Consider the following 27,984-nt stretch of genomic DNA (forward strand, 5'->3'; position numbering starts at 1 on the left):
AAAATATCAGTACATCTGTGTCCAGATTTTATCCACGGAGACATTAGAAGAAGGAAAGCTGAGTGAGTAACAAAAGAAATGAAACCCTCCCCTATGACCAGCAGACATCTTCATCAGGGCCCAAGAAGTGGTTACGAGACGAAGACCGCATCAGGGTGATTGAATGTCACTTTTAGTCACATTTAACACTTTAAGTCATTGTATCTGCAATCCGGTCATGTCTGAAGAAATTAAAGCAGGTAAAGCAAGCACGTCAGTATCTCATGGCTATTAAATCTACTCATGCAAGGGGTGCTGTGGTACCTCAGCAGGCTGAGCTGCTCGCTGCAGGATATACAGGGTTGATTCTGACCTTGTGACATTCCTGTCACATATCATACCTTCACACAGCTGCATTTCCTGTCATGCTTCAGTGAATATAATTTAATAAAAAAAAAAGGAAAAATGTTAAGGAAAATATCAAGCATTAATATCTTAGACAGGCTGCAGATGCCTCTGGAGCGTAATCAAATATGAAGTTCATGTTTAAAAGATAAGGTGTTTAGGGTTAAATTTCTTGGAAGAATAAAGGCAGAAGAGATTACTTCCAAAGCAGGAAGAGATATTACTTTAGGCAACTACAGAGCACCTCAGACACTTACTGCTGTGCATTGTTAATATACTGGATTTAATGTCGGTGTGTGTGTGTCTGTGTGTGTGTGTGTGTAAGTGTGTGTGTGTGCACAGATGGTCAGACAATCAAGAGCAGCCAGTGGAGCCAGAGTATGGCACACTAAGTCATATTTCACTTTGGCTGCTGTATGAAGCTCAGATGACGTGTTGACCTGGGATCTTCTCTCAGCTAGACACTCTTTCTGTGTGTTTCTCAGAGAATACAACTGTGTCAGCATGCATAACAATGAGGCGAGCTTCTTTTAGCAGAGCAAAGGGGACATGTGGTTTTGTGCTGACATCATTGTGAATATGTCTGTGTTGTGGCAAAGTGAAACAGAGTGGTGTTTATGACTACGACTGTTTTTCTTGGCACTAACTGGGTCTTATGAATGCAGTGATGAGTAGCTTTTATTGGTGATCTATTATACCCCCAATTTCTGGCCTACATTTAGAGCTAAAATGTTTATTTACACCTGAGTAAAAACTTTGATTGCTACTTAGACGAGGTGATTGATGCCATTTTTGTCACGGTACATTTAACACAAAGCTAGAGCCAGCAGAGACAGGAAGATAGGGACACAGGAGGGATAGTAGTTAAGCCAGAGCCAGCAGTCACTTAATTTGGAAAGAGAGCTAAAATACTGAAGTCAGTGCCAAAAACTCCCATGTTAAAATGCCTAACTTTGCAGCATGAAAAGCACATTTACAGCCTGGTACAAACAGTTTGGCACTTTATGGATAGTTTAACACATCATAACAACTCTCAGGAGGGTAATTTTTTTTTTTTTTTATAACTTATCCACCTGGACACTGAAGCTAGGAGCTTGGCTGGTTTGACAGGCAGATGCCTCAACACCTGGCAGCTGTGGTGGATCATCTAATTAGCAGCCTCACCTTTGCTAATTAGTGTCACTAAAGTAAAACTTTCTACTTTGTCTGCACTGTTGGTGTCTTTTGGAGCGATTTTGGGGAATAATCTGACGCTCTTTGGCTTGCTTGCTCTTTGGTGCATCCTTGTGCTTCAGTTTAGGTGAGTGAGATTCTAGTGTTTCATTAGTCTGTTAGCACTAAATAGCAGTTATGTATGTCTATAGATACACCTTGCTAGCTAAGCTCATTAGCATTAACTAATAACTTTACTGCCTTGCACAACTACATGACAACTTCTAGCTAAAAGGAAGCTAACATAAAGACCACATCTATCTTTTAAACAATCTTTGCTGGAAAACTGTTTAAAACAGTTGATTGGGCTCTGAGCTGAAGCTAGCTAACAGATAGCCTAACTTAGTCATAAAGAAACGGAGACTCAGTTCAAAGCCAGAATACTGCTATTTCTAAAATAGACCTATGGTCTTTATGTAGTTTTGTTTTGTTGTTTTTAGTTTTTTCAAACACAAATGGAGAGAAAATCAAAAGGAGCAAACCCTGGCTGCTCTGTCTTTATTTGATATTTGTTTCCTAAAGACACAGCTGGTTTCCCTGATAAGCTGACAGGGATTTGACATAGGGTTTTCATTACTGAGCTTAAAGGTTCAGCTGACAAATGTCCTGCAAACACACAGGAGACATTGTGATACTTTTTCATTTGTTGTCTGATAGTGAATTGGTGCCCACCTATCAAATTTCACTATACTCTTGACAATTTTTGAGTCTAAATAGCAACTTGAATTGATCACATGCCAAATACTTTGGCTTTTGTAGCATTTCTATTTTAACCATGATATTAAAAAAAAAAATCACATTACTTATTGTTTTTACCAGTTTTACTAAATTAAGCATCCCTGAAATGTCTCTAATATTGTCTCTGCCTGAGACAGCTATTCACTTTGAATAGTAAAGCCTTATAGCAAATGTTAGAAAGGATTATGTTATCTGAGGAGCTGTCGGTTACCAAACTTCAGTTTTTATATTTTTACCTAACTGTGGTGAGCTCAGGTATTCCTTTAGTTAGTTGGTGGACTGCTTTGACTCTACAGTCCTCAGTTAGCATGTTAAAGTTCCTGACAGCATAATTAGAAAATAACTGGACAAGTATGGCTCATTTGGAAGTGTTACTAGGAGAAAGTCTCTTCTCTCTAAAAGGAACAAGGCACCAAGGCTTAGGCTTCCAGAGTCGCATCTGATAAAGACACAAGACTTGTACAGATGAGACCAAAAGTGGAGATGTTTGGCCATAATGCTCAGAGCCACATTTGGCAAAAAACAAACACATCAGAATGAGCACCTCATCCCAGCTGCCGCACACGGTGGTGGACAGGTGATGATCTTGGCTTGTTTTGTAGTTGCAGGACCTGGGTGCCTTGCAGACATTGAGTCAACCTGTATACCAAAGTATTCTAGAGTCAAATGTGAGGCGAACCCATCTACCAGCTAAAGGTTTGCCAGAACTAGGTCATGTAACAGGAAAATGCCCAAGCACAGCAGCAAATGTAGAACAGAATAGCTGAAAAAGAAAACTCCAGACCTCAACCTGATTGAAATGCAGTGGAGGGACCTTAAGAAAACTGTGAATAAACGAATGGCCACAAACGTCAATGAACTGAAGCAATGCTGTAAAGGAGAGTGGGCCAAAATTCCTCCACAATGATGTAAGAGACTGATAAAGCCATATAAATGAATGTTTCAAGTTATTGCTGCTAAAGGTGGTTCTACCAGCTATTCAATCATGGGGACTGAATAGAGGTCTGTGAAAACTTTCTTTTTCACAGGACTGTAAATGGGAGAGTCCTGTTGATGTAGAAATGCTAAATTTGGTACAAACTAAAGGACAAAATCAGAAACTTGGTCTTTAAATTACACTGTAAAATGTAATATTGTGTTTAATAAAAAATATTAAATAGGCTGAACTCAATTTTTATCAATTTGTTATTAGAACTCAATTTAAATACGTTACCAGTACTTTTTATGCAAAAACGCTGATAAACTCAATTTATTTGAGTTGTCTTAACTTAGAAAAACTAAGTAAGCTGGAAGTTTTGCTTCTCAGTGCGGAAGGATGAAAGATGTGTTTTGAAAATGCCACGTGACTACCGTCCTCCTCCCTCCTGGATCAGTCCGCATGTTCATGGCGCCAGCATTTGTTATGGAATATATTGAGCAAACCTGGAGATATTATTGTTGTCATTGCTGTGGATCTTTACTGACTTGGTGAGTAAATGTTTACTCTTATTCAAACTGATTTTGTGGCTTCTTAGTTTAGCACCAGGTTTATAATCTTGCTAACTAGTTAGTGTTAGCCTAGCGTTGCTTCTGCCGCTGGGCTCATGTTATTTAAAAATTAACACCACAGCCTTAAAAACCTTACATAAAACTATGTGGTGAAATTTTCTGTTGATTGTTTGAAATAGAAAAGTGAGAGAAGAGCCCAGACAAGATTCTTCGGGAGGTGCAGCCATTAGGGGTGGGGTGTGGGGGATATTTTCAATCCATAGCCATAACTAACTATATCATGTTTAACCTGAATAGCAAAAGACTGCAGGGGGGTTGAAAACAATATGCCAGGCGTTAGCTGTGCTTGCGGACTCTATCAAGCCTTGACCTCCCGGTCAGCTATCGCGCTGGTGGATAACAGAGCTCTCCTAAAACGTGGAAGCACTTCTGCAAATATGTGATATTTTGATAAATTAAGTAGATATTTGAGCATTACATAGCTACATTCTTGCCTGCAAATATCTTAAAAGGTTATTTTGTGACCCAGAAAGGGTAGTCTGGGGAATCCATTTGTCGGCCACGGTTGTCGGAGCCTGTGCGTACTTGTAAGCGCGGCAATGGCGGAGGAGCGCGGCTAAAAAACTTATTACTTTTTCTGGGTCACAAAATAAACTTTTAAGATATTTTCAGGCGAGAATGTAGCTGTGTAAAGTTCAAATATCTGGTCGATTTATCAAGACATCACATATTTGCAAAAATGCACCGACGTTTTCCGAGAGGTCCATTTTTTTTCATGCTTTGTGGCAGCTTTTGAACATCTGTGGCATCTATTAATGTCAAATCTAGCCTTTATTTAACAACATAAGCAAACTCTGTTACAATGATTGCACAGCCATTAAGGATCAAATCAGTTTCTGAAAAATGTTCTGTTTTTTCTCCCTCTGCTTGCTTCTTACTGTCTTTGAGGCTCGGGACCAGCACTCCTGTTGTTGGACAGAAAGACATCAACTCAGTGGTAAGTGTTTTGGTTTTCCAATATATTAGCAACTGTCAGTGACATTTATATTAATCAGGCTGAACTTTAATCATACTTTAGATCAGCCTGTTTTACTTATTGTTTTGTTTGTGCTTTGGTTTGGGGAAGTTGTTTCTTTACTGATATTTTCCTGTCTTCTGTTATTAGACTTGAGATATGACTGCACTATGCTGTTGCTGGTGACCACAGTTAATTCTACAAGACATGCTGTGTAAGTAAACAAACAACAACAGTTTGGTCTGCATTTCTTGAAAGATCACATCCCCCAAACTTAGTTTAGAGGGTCTACACTGTATATAGTGAAGTCTGCAAGTTTTCTAACAGCAAAATTTGTTTTGTGCCCAAATCATTTTGCACATCATTAGAATGAAAGTTATTGGCCATGTTTGCATAGCCCTTTTTAAAATGATGCTTTCATGACATTATTGTGTGTTGGGTGGTGGTCAGGGCTATCCAGACTGACACTTGGGACATTGAATGTCACCTCTCCGGTGGGGAGGGGGCCTGAGATCGTCTAAATTGGAGTCTGTTTTATACCAAATGCAGAAAAAAATGTTTTAAGAAAGCAATTAAGTTCATGTTCCAAAAATTATGATTGTTTGCTTGCAGGACAACAGGAGAGATGAGTCCTCCGTCACAGATGGTGTGGTCAGTGAAGATGGTCGCCTGCAGGTTCAAGCTCATTGCATCTCCAACCCACATCCACTGCCGCTGTACTGAAGGGAAGTTAAAGACTTTCTTCTGCACCTACATTTGGATCACCTCGATCCATGATAGTCATTCAGGCAGTAATGCCTGGACTGGAAACAAGCCATCCTTAAAATATTACAACATTCCAGCTCCTGTGTTGCAATGGAAAACAAATGTGTTGTTTAAATTAGAGACTGCACTTGTGACAGAACAACAAATATTTTATTTTGATTATATAAGTAATGTAAGTACAAAACAAACTTGTGGTAGGCCTAAACTTATTTTCAGAATAATTAAATCTGAGACTTTGTTTCATTGTAAGATTATAACAGTGATGGCAATATAATTGTTTGTTGTTCAGTAGAACAGTGTCCAGTATGTTGGCTGTTATACTTTGTGTTTGAAAATAAAAGTTGGGCTGATTTTAACATCATTACAAAAAGTGTTGTTAATTATTTTTAGTCATATTCAGGTTACCACAAATTGTTTTTTCATTTAGTTGAACTTGAAATGTTTGTCAGTAGGTAAACAATTAGTATTGTACAGTCAGAAATATCAAGTTATTCTTAATACTGCAGACTTGCAATGTATAAGTTGTCCTAACAGTCATCTTATGTAAGCTTTAGTTTTTTTGAGGCAACGAGTTTCCTCAATTTTTTTTTTTTGAGTTCTGGGAACTAACACGGCTGTACAGTGTACTCAAAATGAGTAAGTTGCCCTAACTTGGTCATCTTACGTAAACTTGATCCAATTTTTTTTGAGTTCTGGGAACAAATGAGCTTGTACAGAGTACTCAAAATAAATAAGTTGTCCTAACTTAGTCATTTTTAGCTAAGCTTTACTCAATTTTTTTGAGGCAACGAGTTTCCTCAATTTTTTTGAGTTCTGGGAACTAATTAGATTTTACAGTGTATAATGAATTGATAGATTGGGTAGTTCCAGTTAATCACTTCCAGAGAGGTCTGAGATCGGGAGGGTTCCTCGCCATTAGACTTGTATTGATATCTTGGTGAGTACAATAATCATATTATATGAATAATCATCAAAAACACGTTTTTTTTTAAAGGATCAGCTCAGGCTGATAACTTAAATGACGGTTTCACTAAAGAGATCAGTCATATAGTTACAATAATACCAGAACAGTTCTCAAGTCACGTAATTATGTGTAATAACTGTTAACCTTGCAGTTTTACCACTGCCACATGTAATTTCATATCCAGAAATGCATGAAACTGGGCAAATATAAGGTGGAATTACAGATGTGACCCTGCAGCACTCTTATTCATATTTAATGAGAGAGCAGGGCTTGGGGAGGACTTTTATTCTCCATGGAGGAGGCTGTGAGCCAATCAATAAGTAATATAAGGAAGACTTAGAGGGATCCACTGAATGCCTATGAGGACTGAGGCCTTAATGTTTCCTCTCTGTTACTATCAGTCCTCCTTCCCGCCCACCTTCTCTTCACTCATCATTTTATCTGTATGTACGAGCTCGCCTTGCGTCCTTCCCGCAGCATCTCCTTTTTTAACTCGGCTGATTAAGTAAAAATGTATTCTGTATCTCAGAAACTTCGCCGAGGCCATACTTCAGTTTATTTAATTATTTCATATTTTTTACAGATCAAATATAAGACTGACAACCAGACACAGCGCAGAACTTTTGACCATGAATGGTAAAAACCAAATGACAGCTCAAGGTCTTCAGGCAATATTGATTAAAAATAAGAGTTGATCATTTGTAAGCTGTTCAGGCTCCATGAGGTTGAAACATGATTCTAGAAGCTCTTACACGGACCAAGTCAATCATATTTTAAATCATAAATTAAAACTAATTTTGTTTAGGTTTCTAAATAAACATTTATTATTGCTAATTATTTTATTTAAAAAGGGAAAAAACACTCAAGTCTACTAGTTCATCTCAGAAAATGTAAATATCTGGATGGGTAAGCAGGAACGGATGGATTTATGGATGGAAACTTTCATACATTTTGGATTTATTACATGTAAAGTGAAATATCAGATCTTTCCTGTATTATGGCTTATAGATCATGAAAATCAGAACTCGGGCTTCTCAAATTGTGAAAATAATCACAACATCATTTCCTAATATTCTGTAAAATATGTTCATTTTTATATTGAGTACTTGGTTGGGAGTCAATGCAGGATGGCATGGAGACAATCAGCTTGTGACATTGCTGAGTTGATACTGAAGCCCAGGTGGTTTTGATAGCAACAAAGTCTTGCTCAGACCTAGGGAGCTGAATACAGTAATGACATGTTTAGCAAACAATTTGGTAGTAGCTGTGACATTGTGGGCAGGTACTAAGTCCTGGTGGAAAAAGCAATCCACATCTTCCGGTAAACGACTATGTTGACTCTGGACTTGATAAAACACAGTGGACAAGCCATACCAGCAGATTACATGGCACCCCAAAGCAACGCAGACTTAGGAAACTTTACACTGGTCTGGATTCTGTGCTCTCATTACTCCTCCAGACTCTGGGATCTTGATTTCCAAATGAAATGAAAGAATGTACCTTCACCAGAAAAGAGGACTATTGAGCAACACTTCAGTTCTTTTTCTGCTTAGCCCAGACGAGATACTTCTGACATTGTCTCTGGTTCAGGCATGGCTTAATATTATAATAGCCCTTTTTCTGAATACCCCTGTATGTGGTGGCTCTTGATACCAGCCTCAGTCCTTGTGAAGTTCTCTTGACAATCCACTGTTGTCCACCTTTTCCCATCATACTTTCTCCTTCCAGTTAATTTTAATACAGCACTCTGTGAACAGCCATCCTTTTCAGCAATGACCTGCTGTTGCTTACCTCGTTTGCATGAACTTCTATTATTGTTTCCCATGCTTTTCCACCAAGGTTATCCAAATTGATATCATTGAGATCATTTACGTTAGTAAAAGTATAAATATACTACTATGAAATCGTTCATAACAAGTAAAAGTCTTTCAAAGATATAATGGAAAGACTCAAATTGCTGTACCGTATATGTCATGTGCAAGTAACCTCTTTAGCATTTTATTGTTATTGATACATTATTGAGCAGTAAATGAGCCCTGCAGCAGGTCAAGTTGGAGAATTCTTCAATAACTATATTGTGTGCATATAACATTATAAAAGTAGTATCAGGATGGATTACTGAATAGGACTGCCAGGCACAGAGCCAGATCACATGGCCTTAGAGATTTCATTTGGCCAGAGCCCTGGTAAGACATCACTGTTAACATCTCTTGTTGGGCAGTCAATCAAACAACAAAGAGACACACAAACCTCTCAAACAGCCACATATTGACTACTAAGAGGCACAGAACAACAAAAAAGTCACAATACAGATGAAAATGCCAACAGCTTCAAAGAAACACAAAATGTTTGCAGTCAAAGCAACATAATAAAAAAAGCACAGAGACAAAAATAAACCACCAGCAGGCTCTCAGTCTGGTTTTGCTGTTGTATAGCACGGATGCGGGCTTTCTGGATGAGAGTGCCCAGAAGTTTATTCTGTCATAATCAGATCTGTCAACAATAGCAGCTTTAGTTCAGAAGTAAATGTAGTAAAGTGTATTGAGAGAATGTAGTAGATTTACTGCAAATCCAAACACTTATACAAGTACCTGAAAATTGTACAGTACAGTGTTGGAGTAAATAATCACGATAATTTCCTGCTCTGAATTTTGAGATCAATCTGACGATTAAAAGTGGCCATGTAAACTGAAACAGCATATACAGTTGTGGTTAGAAGTTTAGATATACTCATCATTGGCATGAATGTCATCGTAATTTTGGGCTTTTAATGAACTGTTTTTTTTTCCACGGTGGTATAATTGTACAGCATATATTGGTAAAGACTTTAGAAAACCACAATTGGGTGAACAGGTTTAAAGTTACTTTGGAGTTTCTCTAATCCACACAGGGTAAAAAGTATTCATATAGTCACTTAAATAGTTTAAGAAGTGATGCGGAAGCTTCTACATTGTCTTCTTGTCTACTTGACAAGGCCCACAGCCTACAACCAGTAGTTTCTCTCGGCCAGCATAAAAAAGGTTTGATTAAGAGTACTCATTAGAAGGAACTCAGTTATGATCTAAGAAGGAGAATTGTACATTTACACAAGTTTGGGAAAATCTTTTTGAGCCATTTCTAAACAAGGCAGATTCCAAGATCCTGTTAAAACAATCATAAGTACTCGTGAGTAGTAATTCAGATGTGTCACCACTTTGCCAAACTCTGGAAAAAGACCCAACTGTCACATCAGATGAGAGGAAATTGGTTAGGAACAACGTTCAGGAACAACCCAGAAACCACCCAGGGTCAAGTCTGAAATGGACTAGAACCTGCTGGTACACCAGCACCCCTGTCCACAGTGCAACGAGATTTACATCCATGTAGAGGGTGTCAATCAAGAAGGAAGCCCCTGCTCTAAAACCTTCGTCATTTGTCACTTCTGCTAAGAAGACATTAAAGATGTACGTTGTACAACTGTTTAAAAATAATAATAATTAAAAGCCCCAAACTATTGTTGATCAGTGTATGGAAACTTCTGACCACAATTGTATGTCCTGACACAAAGTGAAACTAGGACCAACTCCGAAGTATTGAAAGTATTTAAGCTGTAAACAAAGAAGTTCTCTCTATACTGCAAGTACTGAATTTACTCCTTCAGTTGATCATACAGGGAGTGCAGAATTATTAGGCAAATGAGTATTTTGTCCACATCATCCTCTTCATGCATGTTGTCTCACTCCAAGCTGTATAGGCTCAAAAGCCTACTACCAATTAAGCATATTAGGTGATGTGCATCTCTGTAATGAGAAGGGGTGTGGTCTAATGACATCAACACCCTATATCAGGTGTGCATAATTATTAGGCAACTTCCTTTCCTTTGGCAAAATGGGTCAAAAGAAGGACTTGACAGGCTCAGAAAAGTCAAAAATAGTGAGATATCTTGCAGAGGGATGCAGCAGTCTTAAAATTGCAAAGCTTCTGAAGCGTGATCATCGAACAATCAAGCGTTTCATTCAAAATAATCAACAGGGTCGCAAGAAGCGTGTGGAAAAACCAAGGCGCAAAATAACTGCCCATGAACTGAGAAAAGTCAAGCATGCAGCTGCCAAGATGCCACTTGCCACCAGTTTGGCCATATTCCAGAGCTGCAACATCACTGGAGTGCCCAAAAGCACAAGGTGTGCAATACTCAGAGACATGGCCAAGGTAAGAAAGGCTGAAAGACGACCACCACTGAACAAGACACACAAGCTGAAACGTCAAGACTGGACCAAGAAATATCTCAAGACTGATTTTTCTAAGGTTTTATGGACTGATGAAATGAGAGTGAGTCTTGATGGGCCAGATGGATGGGCCCGTGGCTGGATTGGTAAAGGGCAGAGAGCTCCAGTCCGACTCAGACGCCAGCAAGGTGGAGGTGGAGTACTGGTTTGGGCTGGTATCATCAAAGATGAGCTTGTGGGGCCTTTTCGGGTTGAGGATGGAGTCAAGCTCAACTCCCAGTCCTACTGCCAGTTTCTGGAAGACACCTTCTTCAAGCAGTGGTACAGGAAGAAGTCTGCATCCTTCAAGAAAAACATGATTTTCATGCAGGACAATGCTCCATCACACGTGTCCAAGTACTCCACAGCGTGGCTGGCAAGAAAGGGTATAAAAGAAGAAAAACTAATGACATGGCCTCCTTGTTCACCTGATCTGAACCCCATTGAGAACCTGTGGTCCATCATCAAATGTGAGATTTACAAGGAGGGAAAACAGTACACCTCTCTGAACAGTGTCTGGGAGGCTGTGGTTGCTGCTGCACGCAATGTTGATGGTGAACAGATCAAAACACTGACAGAATCCATGGATGGCGGGCTTTTGAGTGTCCTTGCAAAGAAAGGTGGCTATATTGGTCGCTGATTTGTTTTTGTTTTGTTTTTGAATGTCAGAAATGTATATTTGTGAATGTGGAGATGTTATATTGGTTTCACTGGTAAAAATAAATAATTGAAATGGGTATATATTTGTTTCTTGCTAAGTTGCCTAATAATTATGCACAGTAATAGTCACCTACACACACAGATATCCCCCTAAAATAGCTAAAACTAAAAACAAACTAAAAACTACTTCCAAAAACATTCAGCTTTGATATTAATGAGTTTTTTGGGTTCATTGAGAACATGGTTGTTGTTCAATAATAAAATTATTCCTCAAAAATACAACTTGCCTAATAATTCTGCACTCCCTGTATGTTCACTGTAGTATATGTGGAGTATAATAGAAAGTTGCACCTGTTCATGGATCAAAGTAGTTGCTTACCAAGTGATTGTCCAGCAACGATCCTGGCGTTCTCTCCAGCCACGGCTGCCCGGGCATTCCTCTCGCTGGCGTACTGAACAAAGGCGTAGCCTTTGTGGACAGAACAGCCCACAATCTTGCCGTATTTGGCAAAGATGGCCTCAATGTCAGCCTTGGTTACTACGGCTGTGTTGAGGTTCCCGATGAAAACGCGAGAGTTGAGGGAGCGCGGATCATTCTTGTTGGTCACGTTGCTGGTCTGGGTCTTCCCAGTCATCCTATTCCTGCAGCAATGCCTGCAGGGAGACACAGTTGAACACTGCTCAGAAAGCCAGGAAGGTTAGATTGCAGAGGTTGCACACAGAAAGTCAAGCAGCGAGCAGCAGTGGGATGTAAACACTGGTCAGATCTGAGAGCATATGTTGTAAATAATTCCTCAGTTTTCCTTTGTACAGGCTGAGAAACAAATCCCTTCCTAGTAAAACTGGAAAAAAAGGCTTGCATGTTATCCTAAAGGCTTTTTGTAGACAAGTCTTTAATGATTTCAGATTAGTCATATTCACTTATTTATTTATTTATTTTTACAACTGCCACTTGTAAAAATTATAATACAGCATGTATTTGTTGTCATCTTTCCCTCCTGAGAATTTTTATGATTAACCAAATGAGCAAAAGGACTGACAAAGACGAAGACATTGATAGATAATAATTACAATAAATATCAAGCAAAATTTAAATCAAACTCCAGGCACCATTGAACATAATTTTACAAAGCCAAACCTTGATTGCCGACATTTTTTTTTTTTTTTTTTTTCATCTTTCAACTATTTTCTCAATTAATCGTTTAAAACATCAAAAAAACAACAACAAAACAATAAGGTAAGAGAGAACGGTTTCCTGGTGTCTATTTTCTAGTTGAGAAAACCCAACAATATTCAGTTTGCTGACATAAAACAAAGGAAAAAACAAGAAAATCTATCATTTAAAAAATGACTGACAGCAACATTGGATTTACTCCACTGCTTATATATTTTTAAACTAATTGCTTGATTGTGGAAGCAAAAATCAAAAACCCAATGAAAATCAAATACATTTAAAATGCCTGAACAGACTGATTTTGGTTGTTTTTGCCTAAACTGCTATTTTAAAATTCTACATTATTTATCTCAAGTATTCAATGAATCACATGGTAACAGCTCATGAGTTGTTATGCTGCTTATGCAGTTATTATCCTTGTCTAAGTCTTCACTTGTACTTGCGCCTACCTCAGTGAGCATGGAGGCTGAGACAGATTGCTGTCTGCAGGAGGGGAGAGGAACTCTGACACGGAGGCGGCTGTGATTCAGGCGTGTGAATCTGATAGATCTCACTATATATGTGAACTGTGTTCCCACATTTGAAAATAGCACATCACACTGAAGTCACAAGAATCCCCACTCACTGTTTTACCCTTTTCTTTTTTTTTCCTTTTGAATCTCTTCTATGTGCAGTGCCAGCGGTGGCCTTTATACTCCAACTGAGTATTTCACATTATAATCACTATGTACATCTTTTTTACAACATTTCAAAAGGGAGAAACTGTAGTATTATATATTGTTACAACTATGGTTGACACATTGTTTCTATATACATGTTCATGTGATACATAAAGCACATCCTACTTATCAGCACATTAAAAAAAAGTCCTTAGTAAGTCTTAAAACTAGGTAACTATAGCAACATTATTTATTTACATTCATTGTTTTATTTATTTACCAAAAACTAGTGCAAATGCAGAAGTATTGTGTTAAAAAAATCATATTTACTGCTTCCATAGGAATAAGAGGTGTGTGATTATTAGATTGTCAGCAACTTTGACCACCACACCAAACGACGGCTGTTCGGTGTGGCAAATACAGTAAGTGTAATGTCGACAATATACAGACCACAAAACTTCAGTAAAAATTGATTTTTGCACAAATGAGACTAAAGTGGAGACGTTTGGCCATAATGCAAACCAAACACAGCATACCAGCTCTCAGCACGGTGGTGGAGGGGTGAAGATTTGGGCTTGGTTTTAGCCACAGGACTTGGGCAGCTTGGGGTATTGAGCCATCTCAGTATGCCAAAATAATCCATAGTCAGATTTCAGGACATTTCTTCAGCTACAGTTTGTTTCAAATTGGATCATGTAGCAGGACAATGATCCCAAACACAAGAGCAACAACAGGAAGGCTGAAAAAGGATAAAAAAATCAAGGTGTTGCAATGGACCAGTCAAAGTCAAGACCTCAACCTGATCGAAATGCTGTGTTGTTGTGCATAAACGAATGTTGGCAAACCTCAATGAACTGAAGCAATGGTGTAAATATGAGTGTGCCAAAATTCCTCCACAGCCATGTGACAGACTGATAAATTCATACAGAAAACAATTACTACACGCTAAAGCAGCTAAAGGTCATTCTACAAACTCAAACAAATAAATCACATTGTGTAACACGTTGTATTTAGATTTTTTTTAACCAGCAAAAACACAGATATTTTTTTTATTATATCCTGATAAACACCTGATAAAACCTTAGACTTGAGAGGTGTACTTTCTTTTTTACATGACTGTATATGTACAAACTTGCTGTGTGTAAAGGTACCAACCTCCCAAGTTATCAGCATTAAACATGTAGTATGTCATTATATTTGCATCATAATATCACAGATGACATTTAACTGCATAACAAGTACTTATGCTTAGGTTAAGTACTCTTTGAATGAAAGATTTATTTGAGTGCAGCATGGTATGTGAAAGGACGTGAATATTTTAACCACCAGAAGAAGAATTGCTTTCAAACAGAAACCAGGTCAACAGAAATAAAGATAATGTAACTGGACCCCTCACATTAATTTGCTTTTGAGCATAAAGCCAATAGGTCATCTAGAATTAATCTTAGGGCAGTCCTTCTGTAAACATCAGCAGCACATCATGATCTTTTTACACCTCTGTGGAGCCTGCAGGGGCAGATCTAGAGAAAATTTCTTAGGGTGGCAACGAAATCAAATGGGGTGGCAAAATCAAAGCCTTTTTTTCCCCCCAAACACATATGCAGGGGGTTACATATGGTTAAAATGATTCAAATGCAGTAAGTATACACGTTTTTCATATAAATATAGTCTATAACTTAATTATTGTCTGCAGCCCACATAATTACACACTTTAGTTACATAAAACATGTGAGTTTTGATGTTATGTACTGTATAGCCTGTATAACAAATAAATATGTAGCCCAATAAGTATAAAATCCAGAAAGCTACACAACATGGGGCGGTTCATTTACAAACACAAGTCTAATTTAAGTTTCACACTGTTTTTTGTTAGAAAATAATCACATTGTTACAGCTTAAATTACACAAAATGTCAGAAATCTGCACTGTCATGAACAAAAATTTAAACCTAATTTTTCATGATTTGTTGGATTAACCCACTGAGGTCTGAAATACAACCAGCCATTTTTGACTCCTTTTGAGTTTATGTTTGTATTTCACCCTCAAATTGTTTCATATAATTTTTTCCCCTTGCCTTGTTTGGTATCTTTTCAGCTCAACTGAATTTAGTTGTTTTTTTCACTGACATACTGCATTAGTATTACTGATCTGAAATCACACAAAGAACTTAAAATCCTAGTAGTATTTTTTACTGTAATAAAAACCCACGGACATGTTGAGTAAATTTTTATAACTTGAAATGCAAATATAAATTGTACATTTTGTAAACATATACAACTATTTATCTAAAAATGCAGCCAATACACCTGCCGTTTTTTTCTTCATTTTGTACAACCATTTAAAAATATTACTAAAACTAAAGTGAGAGAACAATCAGGTGTTGCAATAAGATGCCCCACAAATGACGTGTGCCAGTAAAAAAAAAAAAAAAAGATTGTCCACCAAAAGACAGAGGAGAACAGCACAGGGATAAACCTGCAGGCCTGACAACAGGAGGTGTATCACTCCGCTGGTTTTCTACTTAGTGACAGTGTTTACGTTGCAAATGTGCCTTTGTGACATTCATTAGTGCCCTCACTGACACACAAAACAAAACGACTACACAACAGAACAGCTAGACAAGACAACACAACACACTAAGTATACACTCCACACTAAACGTCACAAATCTCCCACATCTAAAAACGCTCTCACTCTCTCTCACTCGCTCGCTCTGTCTCGCTGCTGTTACCGTCACTCCCAAAACTCTCCCTCTTCCTAAACAACCAAATCCCACGTCTTGACTTTTTTTTTTTTTAAATTGGTCGACATGGTGCATTTTTCCACCGATAGGAAAGAGGTGGCTTTTTTTCCCCCTTTCTTTACTGTTTTCGCGCTGTCCTTAGAAAACGCTTAAAACACACACACACACACACACACACACAAAAACGTGACAACAGTATTTAGAAAAAAGCGTGGCTTATATATATTATCATAACTCTGGATTTACTGGCCTGTAATTAAAATTTAAAAACTTTGAAGTCCGAACTTTCAATGTGGGCTGAAATAGAGACTCAGCGTGGCTGCAGCTTGTTGCTATGTCAGCTTACATTAGTCATGTGATTTGGAGGTGCAGCATGTCTGTGGACCACAGAGGGTTAATATCACTCACCTTCCTTCCATTTCCAGAGTGTACCAACTGACCACCTGTGTAAAATCCGAAATTCCCATGGTGTTGTTCAAAATGTGCTCTGGCACAATCATAAGCATTGCTTGCTACTGAAAACAAGAAAAAAGCCGCTCCTGCTATGGGCTGAACCATTTGTTAATGGTGGAGGGGGGGAACACTATGCAATATATTCAGTTTGAGCATTTATATTCACTGTTGACTGTAACTACGCTCAAAGTGTTAATTTTATCTTATTTTAATAAACAACACTGTCATATGCAAAACTGGGGTGGCACTTGGGGTGGCAAGGGATCATTTTAGGGTGGCACTTGCCACCCCATGCCACCCTTCTAGATCCGCCCCTGGGAGCCTGCACTGTTTGCTCCCATCATGCCACAGTCCTGGGAGACGAGCATAAAGATGTGCAATACAAGAATCGGACACATCCACTTGAAGAGGAAGGAAGAAACTTTCAGGTTGTTTCTTCTTGGAATACCCAGTTGGTGGTGGTCTTTGTTTGTGAGCGAGAGTGTGTAATGAAGCTTTCTTAACCCAGATTTCACAAAGTGTAGACACATTGTCATGCAGGATAAGCTCTCGTGAGGCTGTAAGGACAGAAGTGAGTCCCAGTGGTTAGCGCCGTTACAGCTACTCACAGAGAGCAGAGAGATTAATTATTAATACTAAGAATTATTTGACTAGATTTAGATATATTTGTTTGTAAATTAATTGATTATGACTATATATAATCTATGTGGTTAAGCTTCGTAATTGAGAGGATGCTCTGGGTTGTCCTTGTGTTATGGATTCATAAAACGATTTTTTTTTTGGGGGGGGGAGGACAACTGGAAAATGTCAACATCATAACAAGCACTATTTGTTAGCCAGGCCCAGCATTCTCATAATACATAATAGCTTTAAAAATTCTTATTAGTAGATTTTATTTCCTGTACTGAATCAAGTTAGCTGTCTTTGTGCTAGGCTAAGCTAATCACCTGCTGGATGAGTGTCTTCTTCTAACACACAAATACACAAAATTTTCTAATTAAACACTAAAGCTGATAAATCGAAAAAACACATTTTATAGAATCTAAAATATTTACTGTTTCTAGTACTTGCTAGCTCATGTGCCTCTTGCGAATATATTTAATTGCTTGATTTTGCTTCTGCTGCAATGCACAGCTGAAACAAAATTAACTGAACATAAAACATATACAAAAAGAGGTGCAGTCATATCCATAGGTATTTTCCCAAAAATATTTTCCCTGTTGGAGGTGGAGGTGCGAGCATGTCGAGTGACAGCTACTCTAAACATCTGCACACAGATACACAAACGCAGACACCCTGACTGCAGTCAATCCTCTCTCAGGTTCCCTTTGCGTCACAGCTTCCCCCATCCTTCCCAACTGCTTCTTTACTTCCATCCTTTGCCTCCACCCACACATAATCCACTCTAAATCTCCTCTGCTGCTCTTAAAAAAAATCTCCTTTTGCACAACAGAGAAGGGTAGATGAATTAAGACTGGTGCGAGTCCCATATTACGGTAGTGCTGTGAGTTTGGAGTTAATTGACTTAATTATCAGTAGTGAGAGAGCAGGAAGCTGACACGCTATCCAATCAAACCTCAAATCCCATTCACCCCGTCTCTACCTTTTGAATGGTATCGCACCCCCAACACCTTACCCAACCTGCAGAGTGACTGATGGATGTGGAGTGCACTGAATGGCCTCTTTGAGGCAAATGTGCAGAGGTGAGGCCATTAGATGGAAGATAGTTGATTAAGCAGGAGAATATTTTAAATAGATTTAATAAGAGAAAATGTGATTCAGACAAATGCTGAGCACTGAATGAAAGAGGTGGCATTTGCTTATTAAATACTAGTTAAGCGGTTTAAATGCACCGTGCTGGAAAGACTAGAGTAGTTTGTAAATATTTTTTTTAGGTATTATATATTTATTCATTACATACAGTGGAGTGGGACATGCTAAATTGAATCTGCTGTTTCTTACATTTAATTAATGGACACTCAGCATTAACCCTACGATGTAACCTACGCCATAACAGATGCCATAATTGACATGCACCTCCCTGGGAAATTGAGCTACACATCATGTCGATGTAGCCTACAACTATCATGTTTGGCCTGTTCAGTACTGTCAATCCCTCCTGGGTTTCCAGATACATTTTTCCCACAGTTTTTTCATTTATCAGTGGGAGAAAAATAATCATAGCCTCAATATAAGGATTCCAGGAGGCAGATGGCACGCAAAAGCATGAATACTCGTAACAACGTTGGTCACTTACCCCGTAGGCTCAAAGAAGATTCACCACAGAAATTTAAATCAGCCTGTACACATAAAGGTGTTCTTTAGAGTTTCCTTCCAAACAAACAGGAGAGATTGACTTTAGAAGCGTTTGCATCCATGAGCCTTAACAAATGTGCAAAAGGAAATTTCTTCTTTTTTTCTTTTTGAAGCGACCTGTGGTATTGTTAACTTGTTCGTTTGTAGTATTCTTGTGTATCAGCACATTTCTAGTAGCAGAACAGTTTAAATCACTGCATCCACTCTTTAAAAAACCTACAACTACACATCCCAAAAGGTTGATTCTGTTTATCTGGACGTACAGAATCAACTTTTTGGGGTTTCCTCACCTGGATGATTGAGTGAGTATTAAGACACTACAACTACACAATATAAGGCCACTAAAAAGGTCAAAAAGAGCAAAAGGCAAAAACTGAACAATTATACATAGTCTCTCTTAAAACAGAATAAGTGATGAGTTATCACAAGATTAATGACGTATTAATATGAGACAAAAGAGTCTTACATCTGCACCATTGCTCATTCTTTAAAAAAAAACTGCAGTGAGGATTTATTCTTTAAAAATAATTGTAGGTTTAGAGGTGGAAATGTCACTTTGGTCCAGAAAATATTCCAATAAAACTACTGGAAGTACAGCCTTGAAATTATAATTAGCAGCATGCATGGCTGTATTGTTTGAGAGTTAATGACATATTTTAGAGGCTACCTTATTTTTTTGTTATTTTATTTTCATGCAGTTTGAGGAGTCAGTATATGTGTTCATTATTGCTAAAATCCAACTGTTCCAATATACACTGAACTGTTAAAATATACATTAGGACCCAAATGATCCACACTTCACGTCCATCCATCCATTTTCTTAGCTGCTTATCCAATTCAGAATCGTGGGGAACCTGAAACCTCCACTGGATTGAAAGTTGGGTAGAGCTCTAATTTAGAATGACCAGTTAACCTAACATGCATGTCTTTGGACTGTAAGAGGGAGCTGGAGTACCCAGAAAGAACAAAACACAACTTCACACATAACAGCCTGTAGGCAGGTTCAAACCAGGAACCCTCTGGCATTTAGGTGACAACTGTAACCACCTGACCACCGCACTGTCCAAACCATAGATGTCCAAACTTTCACTAGATAATTTAATAGCAAGTGGCTAAGTTTTCCTACCTGAATATTAGAAGCTCACCGGCCATCGAGAGTAACTTTGAGTTGAGTATATGTTGTTCTCAAACTGCCATCTCTGTGACTAGGAGACATTCCTCTATAGCTTGAGCCACAGCTGCTCAAACGTTAGCATCTAAGTAAGATAATGAGCACGAAGACAAATGCCTGCCCAGCATCAGCAGGTTCTTCAAAGCCTGAGGGAACAGCATCAAGCAAAAACAGCTATATGGACCAGAAATGGTTCAAAACAGCAAATTGCTTCTTAAGTGTTTATGTCTGTTTCTGAATTTAAAGCCTGGTGCAAAGTTGCTTGTAGACACAAGACATTACCTCGACTAATGGCTTGAAGTTTCTTACAATGTCTGCAAACTTGTCAAACTTCTATCAGCAGCTGACAGCATCAGATGGTCACTGAGCAACCGCTCAAGCGACGCTTTAAATAACCGCAGGCTGCATCTGGTACAAAAATACAACCACAGTCAGTCTAAGCAGAAGCTTTCAGTCTCCACATTTGTCACGTAGAGCATCACTCAGTTATCCTCAATTACATGTTTTTAATGAAAGTGATCACAGGAAAAAGGAGTAACATTATTCCTCTGGTTTTCAAAATGGAAAGAAAGAGACTTCAAAGGCCATTTACAATATTCATGAGGCTCTAAGATCCTCAAAGCCTTTTAAGAAGAAGCATGTGGCATAACTGCTGGCAAATGCTTGGTGGAAACGTCCCAGGCCAGGAAACATGCTCACAACGAATTCAAAGCAGTCTGATAGGCAAGACAGGAGGAGAGAGATGGTGCTGGATTCATCTTGGCATGCTTAACGCTCCTGAAATTAATGCAAAATTACATCTTCGTGCATCACCGGAGCTGTGAATACATCCAAACTCATCACTGGCATGTTTTTCCACGCACAGACTTTGTTTTGTGTCTTAAGTCTTTCTTATAACACAGAAGTGAGTGTCTGACAGTATTCGTTTCTTTTTTTTTTGTTCAGGGCTTCTACAGCATCCTCCCGTGTTGCAGAGGTTCCAAGTGTAAGTATTTCATGGATCCTCTTTGGTCCTTTCACACCGACTGTCAGGGGCTTCAGAGCCTGAATTCTCCTGAGATAAAGAAGCGAGGAACTGGTGAAAGTAATCATTTTAGCACTTCCTCTCTCCCTGATCTCTCCTCACTGACTCACGCTCCTGTCTGAGGAAGAAAGATGTCATATCGGATGAGGAGTTTTCAAATACATATGGGATGTGAAAGATGCATTCAGGCCACACTCACTCCCCACTGTTTGAATGCTGCACTGCAGCGTTTTATCTTTAGCAAGTTGACAGCATACAACCAAAAGCGACTAACCTCGACTCTCGTCAACAGAGGAAAGTTTAATTTGCAGACATCTTCATAGTCTGTCTGAACAGAGCCATCGACACACGTCGCTTCTGCTTTATCAGAAGGCAGGTGTTTTTCAGCTGTGTCTCTTACTTGTAGTGCCTTTCTGGAAAAACGTGGCTGCTCAAGTGAATAAAATATAGGTTTATAATAAGACACCTTTTCACCTTTTTGCCTCATTTCTTTGATGGACAGCCAAACACATTACAAGGGAAATAAATGTGTACTGAAACCTAATTACGCTTTCATACAATCTAAATTTACAAACTGGGCACAAACGCAGCTATGGATTATTTCTTCTCTTTCTACAGTTTAACATGTGTAACACAAACCATGAGGATCATCATGTAGATTAAAATAGATCAAACAAATGTTAATCAGCCATAAAACACAGGGAGGTTTAAGGTGTTTAAGATAAATTCCACCTTAGCGTCTGTTTGATAAAGATGAAGCTGGAGGTTAGCTTAGCCAAAAGATGCTAAACAGCAAGAGTAGCATGTCTGGAGAATAAAAGTTCTCCAGCCACCTCTAAACCTTATATCAGGGGATCGGAGGTGTCAAACAGGGGTATTTAACATCATGGGCCACAGCAACTCTCCTCTCAGTGTGAAAAACTGAACTAACTTTGAATCTACTACTGTAAAATAAATAAAAATTTATTTTCAATCGTGAAAAAACAAATCTTTTCCAGGCAGGTTCTGGCTCCCAGGCTTTGTTTGACATCCCTGCCTTATATTAACACTATAAGACTTCCCTCGGGATGAAGTATTATCAATCAATCAATCTATCTATCTATATGCCCTGAATGTTTAATGTGTAGTAAGAACAATAAACACTAGGGTGATACCAGGCTAATTGCTGCTAAGTTTTTCTCTTGACTGTTGCTCTGAATTTAACAGACATGAAGAATGAAGCATTCGTGTATTTTAATTCTTTCTGGTATCGTTTTTGTTTTGTTTTTCCTGCAGACACGTAGCACTTTCCATGTTTCTGTTGTGAAGATGTGAGGATTTAATAAAATGCTTCAATAATTTTGCTGAAATCACTCAGTTACTTGGTCTGTGGCTGTCACTCTCAGTCTTGGGCCTTTAAAAAAGCTTAATTACAGCAGCAAAACATCTCCAGACAAAAACAGGTTTAATTTTCAAAATTGAAAAACCTTGTTAAAATTGCATGAGGAGTGCATTGAATACAATCTTCTCTGAGACTGTAATGAATTCAACTCAGAAAAACAGAAACCTATTTTGTTGAATATAAACTGATAACACTGTTGTATTTGTGAGTTGAGTATAAGGGTGCAATGAGCCACTCTGTAACTTATAATAGAAAAACACAACAGATCAAAGTAACAATTGGATGATGATTAAAAACTATTTTCACTACTCATCATGTAGAGTGATGTAGATTAGTGAATGTTAATTATTAGGAATAAACCTAGTATTATGATTTATTAAATGTTATGCTGGAAATGGGCATTAATGATTAGTTTGAATGCAATAAACTAATCACATCTGGTTTTTAATTTCAATGTTATCGCAGCACATGAAAGGAAGTAACCACTTTCAATCTCAGCAAATGAAACTATCTAAAAACAACTTGACAGCACAATAAGAGATGTGTTGTTTGCATTCCCCAATGCAAGTAGTCCCACATTCATGGAGGCTTGAAAACCATTGGTAACCGCCAACTTGTCTGCAAACACTCTCCTCGTCAAGCAGCAGTGAAACTGAAAAACCAGAAATGGAGAATGTCACCTTCAAAGTTGCACCATTTGAAATGTGGTAGGGCTGGGGAATACATTTTCCATAGCAACCAGAGGTTGCCAGGGGGTCAACAGGTGATTACTAGACCTATATATCTGAGGCCATAGGGAGTGAGAATAATATACCTGAAGCTTATTAATCTAATTTATGTCTCCTTTGTTCAAAGACATGGACATTACACAGGAATCAGTTTTTATGATACACCCGTTTTCTGCATTCTTTTGAATCGCAGCCAAACGAGAAACTAAATGTGGACAGAAAAACATTTATAAACTATGCTGCCTCCATGTATGAGTTTTTTTCCCCCCACCCTCTCTTATGTGAGAATATACGCAGCATGAGGTGTGAAGATTTATCAAAATGCTGGGGAAAATGGTGTTAAGGATCTCTCAGTGACCCACCAGCTTTTATTATGACTGGGAGACTTTGAAGCAGGAATAATGACTGCAGCTGATAGGACCGCCGCAATTTTTCATTGTCTGTCACAGTCAAAGAAAGAGACGTCAACACTTTAAATGCACAAATTCCACAAAGGCACAATAATATGCTTAATCAAAAAATATGAAATTAAATTTGCATGTGAGTGCAGAGTCAAACTGCATTAGTGCTAAATTAAATTTAATCGCAGAACATAATGAATTTAACTCAGACAAATGGTTAAAATCAGCCAGAAAAAAAAGAGCATACCACAGACTTCTGAGCATTAACATAAGGTGGCTGTGTAATAACAACACCATGTGGGCACCAGTGCCCTTTTTTAATAACACCGTCTCACCCTCGTTCATTATTCCATGCTCCCTCTCAGCCATAAATTACTCGGCTAATGCCCCAACAGCAGCAGCTATTGCTGAATCATTCAAAGACCCCAATTAGCAATTAAGGACTTAATGAATAGAGGTCCTTGCTGGGCCGTTTTCCTCCCTGCCCAGAGGAGCCCGGTGGAATCTAATCTCTCCTGCAGGACTTGTACAGTAAATACTGGCTAACAGTGCAGAGGAAATAGAGAATAGCCCATTACTGCACACATATAACCAGAAACCTGCCTTCCAGTTTCGAGCCCTGTTTACTATGTAGCAGGAATTTCAGTTCTGCTGTGGTTCTTAACAAGGAAGGATGACTGTCAGGCACTATTCTTATATTTTTTTTCCCTTCAGTTCACACCCCATTACCTTCTGCATAATACCTGTCTTGAGTTTGAATTGAAGAAGGAGAGGGGAAATGGCAACAAAAGGAGAAAGAAAGAGAGAGGGGGGGGGTATAAAAGGAGGTGAGATGGAAGGAGGGAATGAGCGAACTTCAAAAAAGGACGAAGGGAAAAAGACATTTGCAATGCCAATCATTTTCAAGGAGCTTAGAACTGGGCCTTGGACCGGAATATCAAAGATGGAAAATGCAGGCATACATCATGCGGTTGGTAGGTAGTGCTAGCTTATAAATTATTACTGCGACTCTATCCTTTTATATTACTATCCCATCAGCCTTTTATCGTTTACATATTTTTCATATATTTGATGAACTGACTTTTGAACTGCAAGGCTATGCTTCACTGTGAGAGAGTCCACAAGTATGCGAACCTGCAGAGTTTCTCAAAGGAGAATGCACTCTATTTTCCATCAGCTTTACCAGCCTCTTTATGGAGTCTCTGTGAAGCATGAAGACTGAGGGCAGACGGTCACGTGCCTAAAATGAGCAGTGCCATAATCTGATTTGAGCAACCTATAGCGACGACAGCCGGGAGATAAAGCACAATGTGACCTGTACAGTGAGATGGGATGAAGTCATATCTCTGGAAGACATTTTATCTCGCGTCTTACAATAATAGTTCTGATTATCTCTGAAATCGGTGCAATTTAATAACATACCAGAAACGTGATCTGTGAGGTCAGTGTGTGTCTTTCACGCTACTCTGTTTTGGGGTGACTTTGATGGAAAAAAGCTGCTTACATGTAGTCTCACTGATTCCACAGGGACGTTGTTTTCAGGCATTTTTGCTTTACTGCATCGCTGTGCACCGTTACATTCAAAGTATTCTTAAAATTTTACTTTCCGTCTTATTGGGAGTCTACCCTGTTCTCATGAAAACAGAGGATTTCTCCTGCATTACTACTATGTGTATCTGAGTGAATGACAGGGGGGGGAAAAGACTCCACCTGCTGTTGCAGCAGGGGGAGTCCACACACAGCTCTGCTCGAGGGCATATGAACATATGCCATGCTTTCCCATATCTCTTGGCATGGACATATTTCTCCATTTCCTTAATTCTCCTCTTGTGACTGCCAAATTTAGCTTCCTCTCCAGCAGGCTAAAGTAACTGGGTCACTAGAGCTGTGGGTAATTAGCAGATAACAAAATATGTTTCCGCTTTATGACACCAGAAGGGTGAAGACTGGGGGTTAAAAGGCATATTGAGGTAATAATTTGGGGCAGGAGTTGACACCCAGGGTGAAAGGTCAAACGTGAAAGTCAGAAATGGAGCAAATGAGTCGAAATATGCATGAGGCTGAGGGGGATGCGGATGATGTGGAGGTTCTCTTCCATGAATGTGAAAAACAGCACGACAAAGAGCTGATTATCATTTCATTTTAGGAAGAATTTGCAATTTAAATGAAAAATAGGCACTCTTCTGCTGTTAAACGTTACGTGCCGGCAGTGTTTTCAGTTTATTGTGCACAACAGATTTTGTAGGCAGAGTGACAGCATGGTGAATGCATGCTGTGTCACAAACACTAAATAGTGCTCATTTTAATGCAAATACACATCCACTGTGATGCAAGCAGGAAAGATTCAATTAAAAAAGAACAAAAACATTCGGGCAGGAGCCAGTTTTTTTTCTCTTCGTGATCCTTTGGCTTCCTAGTTTCTATATTTGTTGACAAAATTAAAATAAAATAAAAAATTCCAATCCCAAACAAGAGTCGTGTGGGAAATGCTACATTTGTAAATATTACAGTTCTCATTTTGTGTTGGAGATGAAAATGTAGAGAAGAATGTTAATTAACATCCACCAGCCAATTTTTTACGTAGACCTGGAAACACTTTTCTGAGAATTGATCCATATGGACATGACAGCATCACACAGCTGCTGCAGATGTGTCAGCTGTACATCCATGATGCAAATCTCCCGTCCCAGCACAAAGACGCTCTATTGGATTGAGATCTGGTGACTCTGGAGGTCATGTAAGTACGGTGAACTCAACATCATGTTTAGGAAACCAGTTTGACCTGATGCGAGCTCTGTCACATGATGTATTCTTTTACAGGAAGCAACCATTAGAAGATGGGTACACTTTGGTCATACAGGGATGGACATGGTCACTGACAATACTCAGGTAGACTGGGCTCTTTAGTAGCAGCTGAGCATCATTTAAACAGCACAAAGTGTACCAAGAAATTATCCTCTGCACTGTTATGACACCACAAGCACCCTGAACTGTTGCTACATGACGTTTCATGTTTTTACACGAAATTTTGATACTTGCAGCAAGTTTTTTTTATGCCTGGTCCCATCAGACCTGATTAGAGCCATGCATTAACAAACAGCTGAACAGATGCATCTAATAAAGTGGCCAGTGAATGTCAGGTAGAGCATATTCAATCTTTGTTTTGTTTTTTACCTGTGGCTTTGAAATCTAACTACAGAAAAGACCAGTCTCACTTATACAACTACATAAAAGCATCTTTCAGCTCCTCATTCACAAGGGGTCGCCACAGGGGGAAGCTCTGCATATTTGATTTAGCAGATTTTTATGTTGCGTGGCCTTCCTGATGCAACTTCCAAGGGATCTGTGTCTCCTGCTGGAATCCTTTGCTTTGTAGGCAAAAGTGTACAACTCATAACTAATTTACTAAATTACCTGGGTGCTTTAGATCAGTTTCTGATAGTGTGCCTGAAATAAACCACTTTTTTTTTAGGTTTACAGTAACGATGGAGACCGTGCAACAGCTTGATTCATTTATGAGTCACGTTTAAAGTGTGTCTTTTTGTGTATTTTTTTTTTTTTTTTTATAGGTTTTAAAGTAGCTGCGATTAAACACAATCAATTTTAAAACAGCTGAATTTCTTGCAATATTTTTTTATTTAATAAGCCTGGAATTTCCCAAACTTTGAGGCTGGTATGCTGCTGATCTGTTTTTGGTCAAATACCCGTTTCAGCTGTAAATAAATAGCAACAAATGGAGTCCTGTGCAGCTTTCACACTGTGACAGTCTGCATAGCTCCTTGGATGACGTACCCCTGATTGGGAATACTCGGCACGGCGGTATAATCTTTAGGCTTTGCATGCAGACAATACATGTGGGATCAGTTGGTGGTTGGTTTTAATGGGATTTGTGATTAAGGTTCCTATCTAAGTGGATTCGTCAGAGGTGTGTTCAGTCCACGATCTGATGCATTTTTTTTTTTTTTAACCAGAGTTTGACTGTTTATTAAATTCTCGAGTAATTTTTGTGTGTAAAGTAGCAAAAAAAAAATGTATCTGCATTTCTATCCTTAAAAACTAAAGGATATTCCAGTTTTAAAGATTTACTATAGTATAATGTGTATTCTATGAAAATATTTCATGTTTTTAAGGTGAAAGAGCTTCTTTAATCTTCATCAAATAACGTTTTGGAGCAATCATAATTTTTACTCCTTACCAAGAACCAGAGTAAAAACTGAAAACCATTGTATTTTGAATGGCACTGGACTCGATTATACATTGTTTGAAAGCACAAAGCCGCATGGCTCAAAGAGCGTGGTCATTTTAGGATACCAATACCACGGCAGCAAATAGTTTTATACTTGCACACGTAGCAAAACAGCAGCTTCTTTTTCTGTTTTATTGTCTGTTTGGCTGCAAACCTGTTAAATCTCAGTGTGCTAAAGTTTATTTCCGCCAACAAAGTCCAACTCACAAAATGCTTTC

At 38.6% G+C, this 27,984-nt stretch overlaps 1 protein-coding gene, 1 long non-coding RNA gene and 1 pseudogene across 4 annotated transcripts in view; 1 reads left to right on the forward strand and 2 right to left on the reverse strand.

Moving 5' to 3' along the window:
- The window catches only part of LOC109195478 (leucine-rich repeat LGI family member 2-like), a 401,007-nt pseudogene that overhangs the window by 286,028 nt on the left and 86,995 nt on the right, over positions 1-27,984 (reverse strand).
- The window catches only part of LOC100699127 (RNA-binding Raly-like protein), a 62,170-nt gene that overhangs the window by 30,107 nt on the left and 4,079 nt on the right, over positions 1-27,984 (reverse strand). For 2 of the 3 annotated variants that reach the window (XM_005476579.4, XM_025900068.1), the window contains exon 2: positions 11,850-12,124. In XM_005476579.4, the coding sequence (XP_005476636.1) occupies positions 11,850-12,105 (256 nt within the window). In that variant the 5' untranslated portion in view covers positions 12,106-12,124. Of the gene's footprint in view, positions 1-11,849; positions 12,125-19,941; positions 19,983-27,984 lie in introns of those variants that run through there. The other variant, XM_019347617.1, reaches the window with a different exon arrangement.
- Positions 1,246-27,054, forward strand: LOC102079132 (uncharacterized). The gene is made up of 3 exons (XR_270073.3): positions 1,246-1,684; positions 20,932-20,971; positions 26,105-27,054. It is a non-coding gene; the product is annotated as an uncharacterized LOC102079132 (long non-coding RNA).

This window comes from Oreochromis niloticus, linkage group LG18 (assembly GCF_001858045.2).
Source record: "Oreochromis niloticus isolate F11D_XX linkage group LG18, O_niloticus_UMD_NMBU, whole genome shotgun sequence".
NCBI lineage: Eukaryota > Metazoa > Chordata > Actinopteri > Cichliformes > Cichlidae > Oreochromis > Oreochromis niloticus.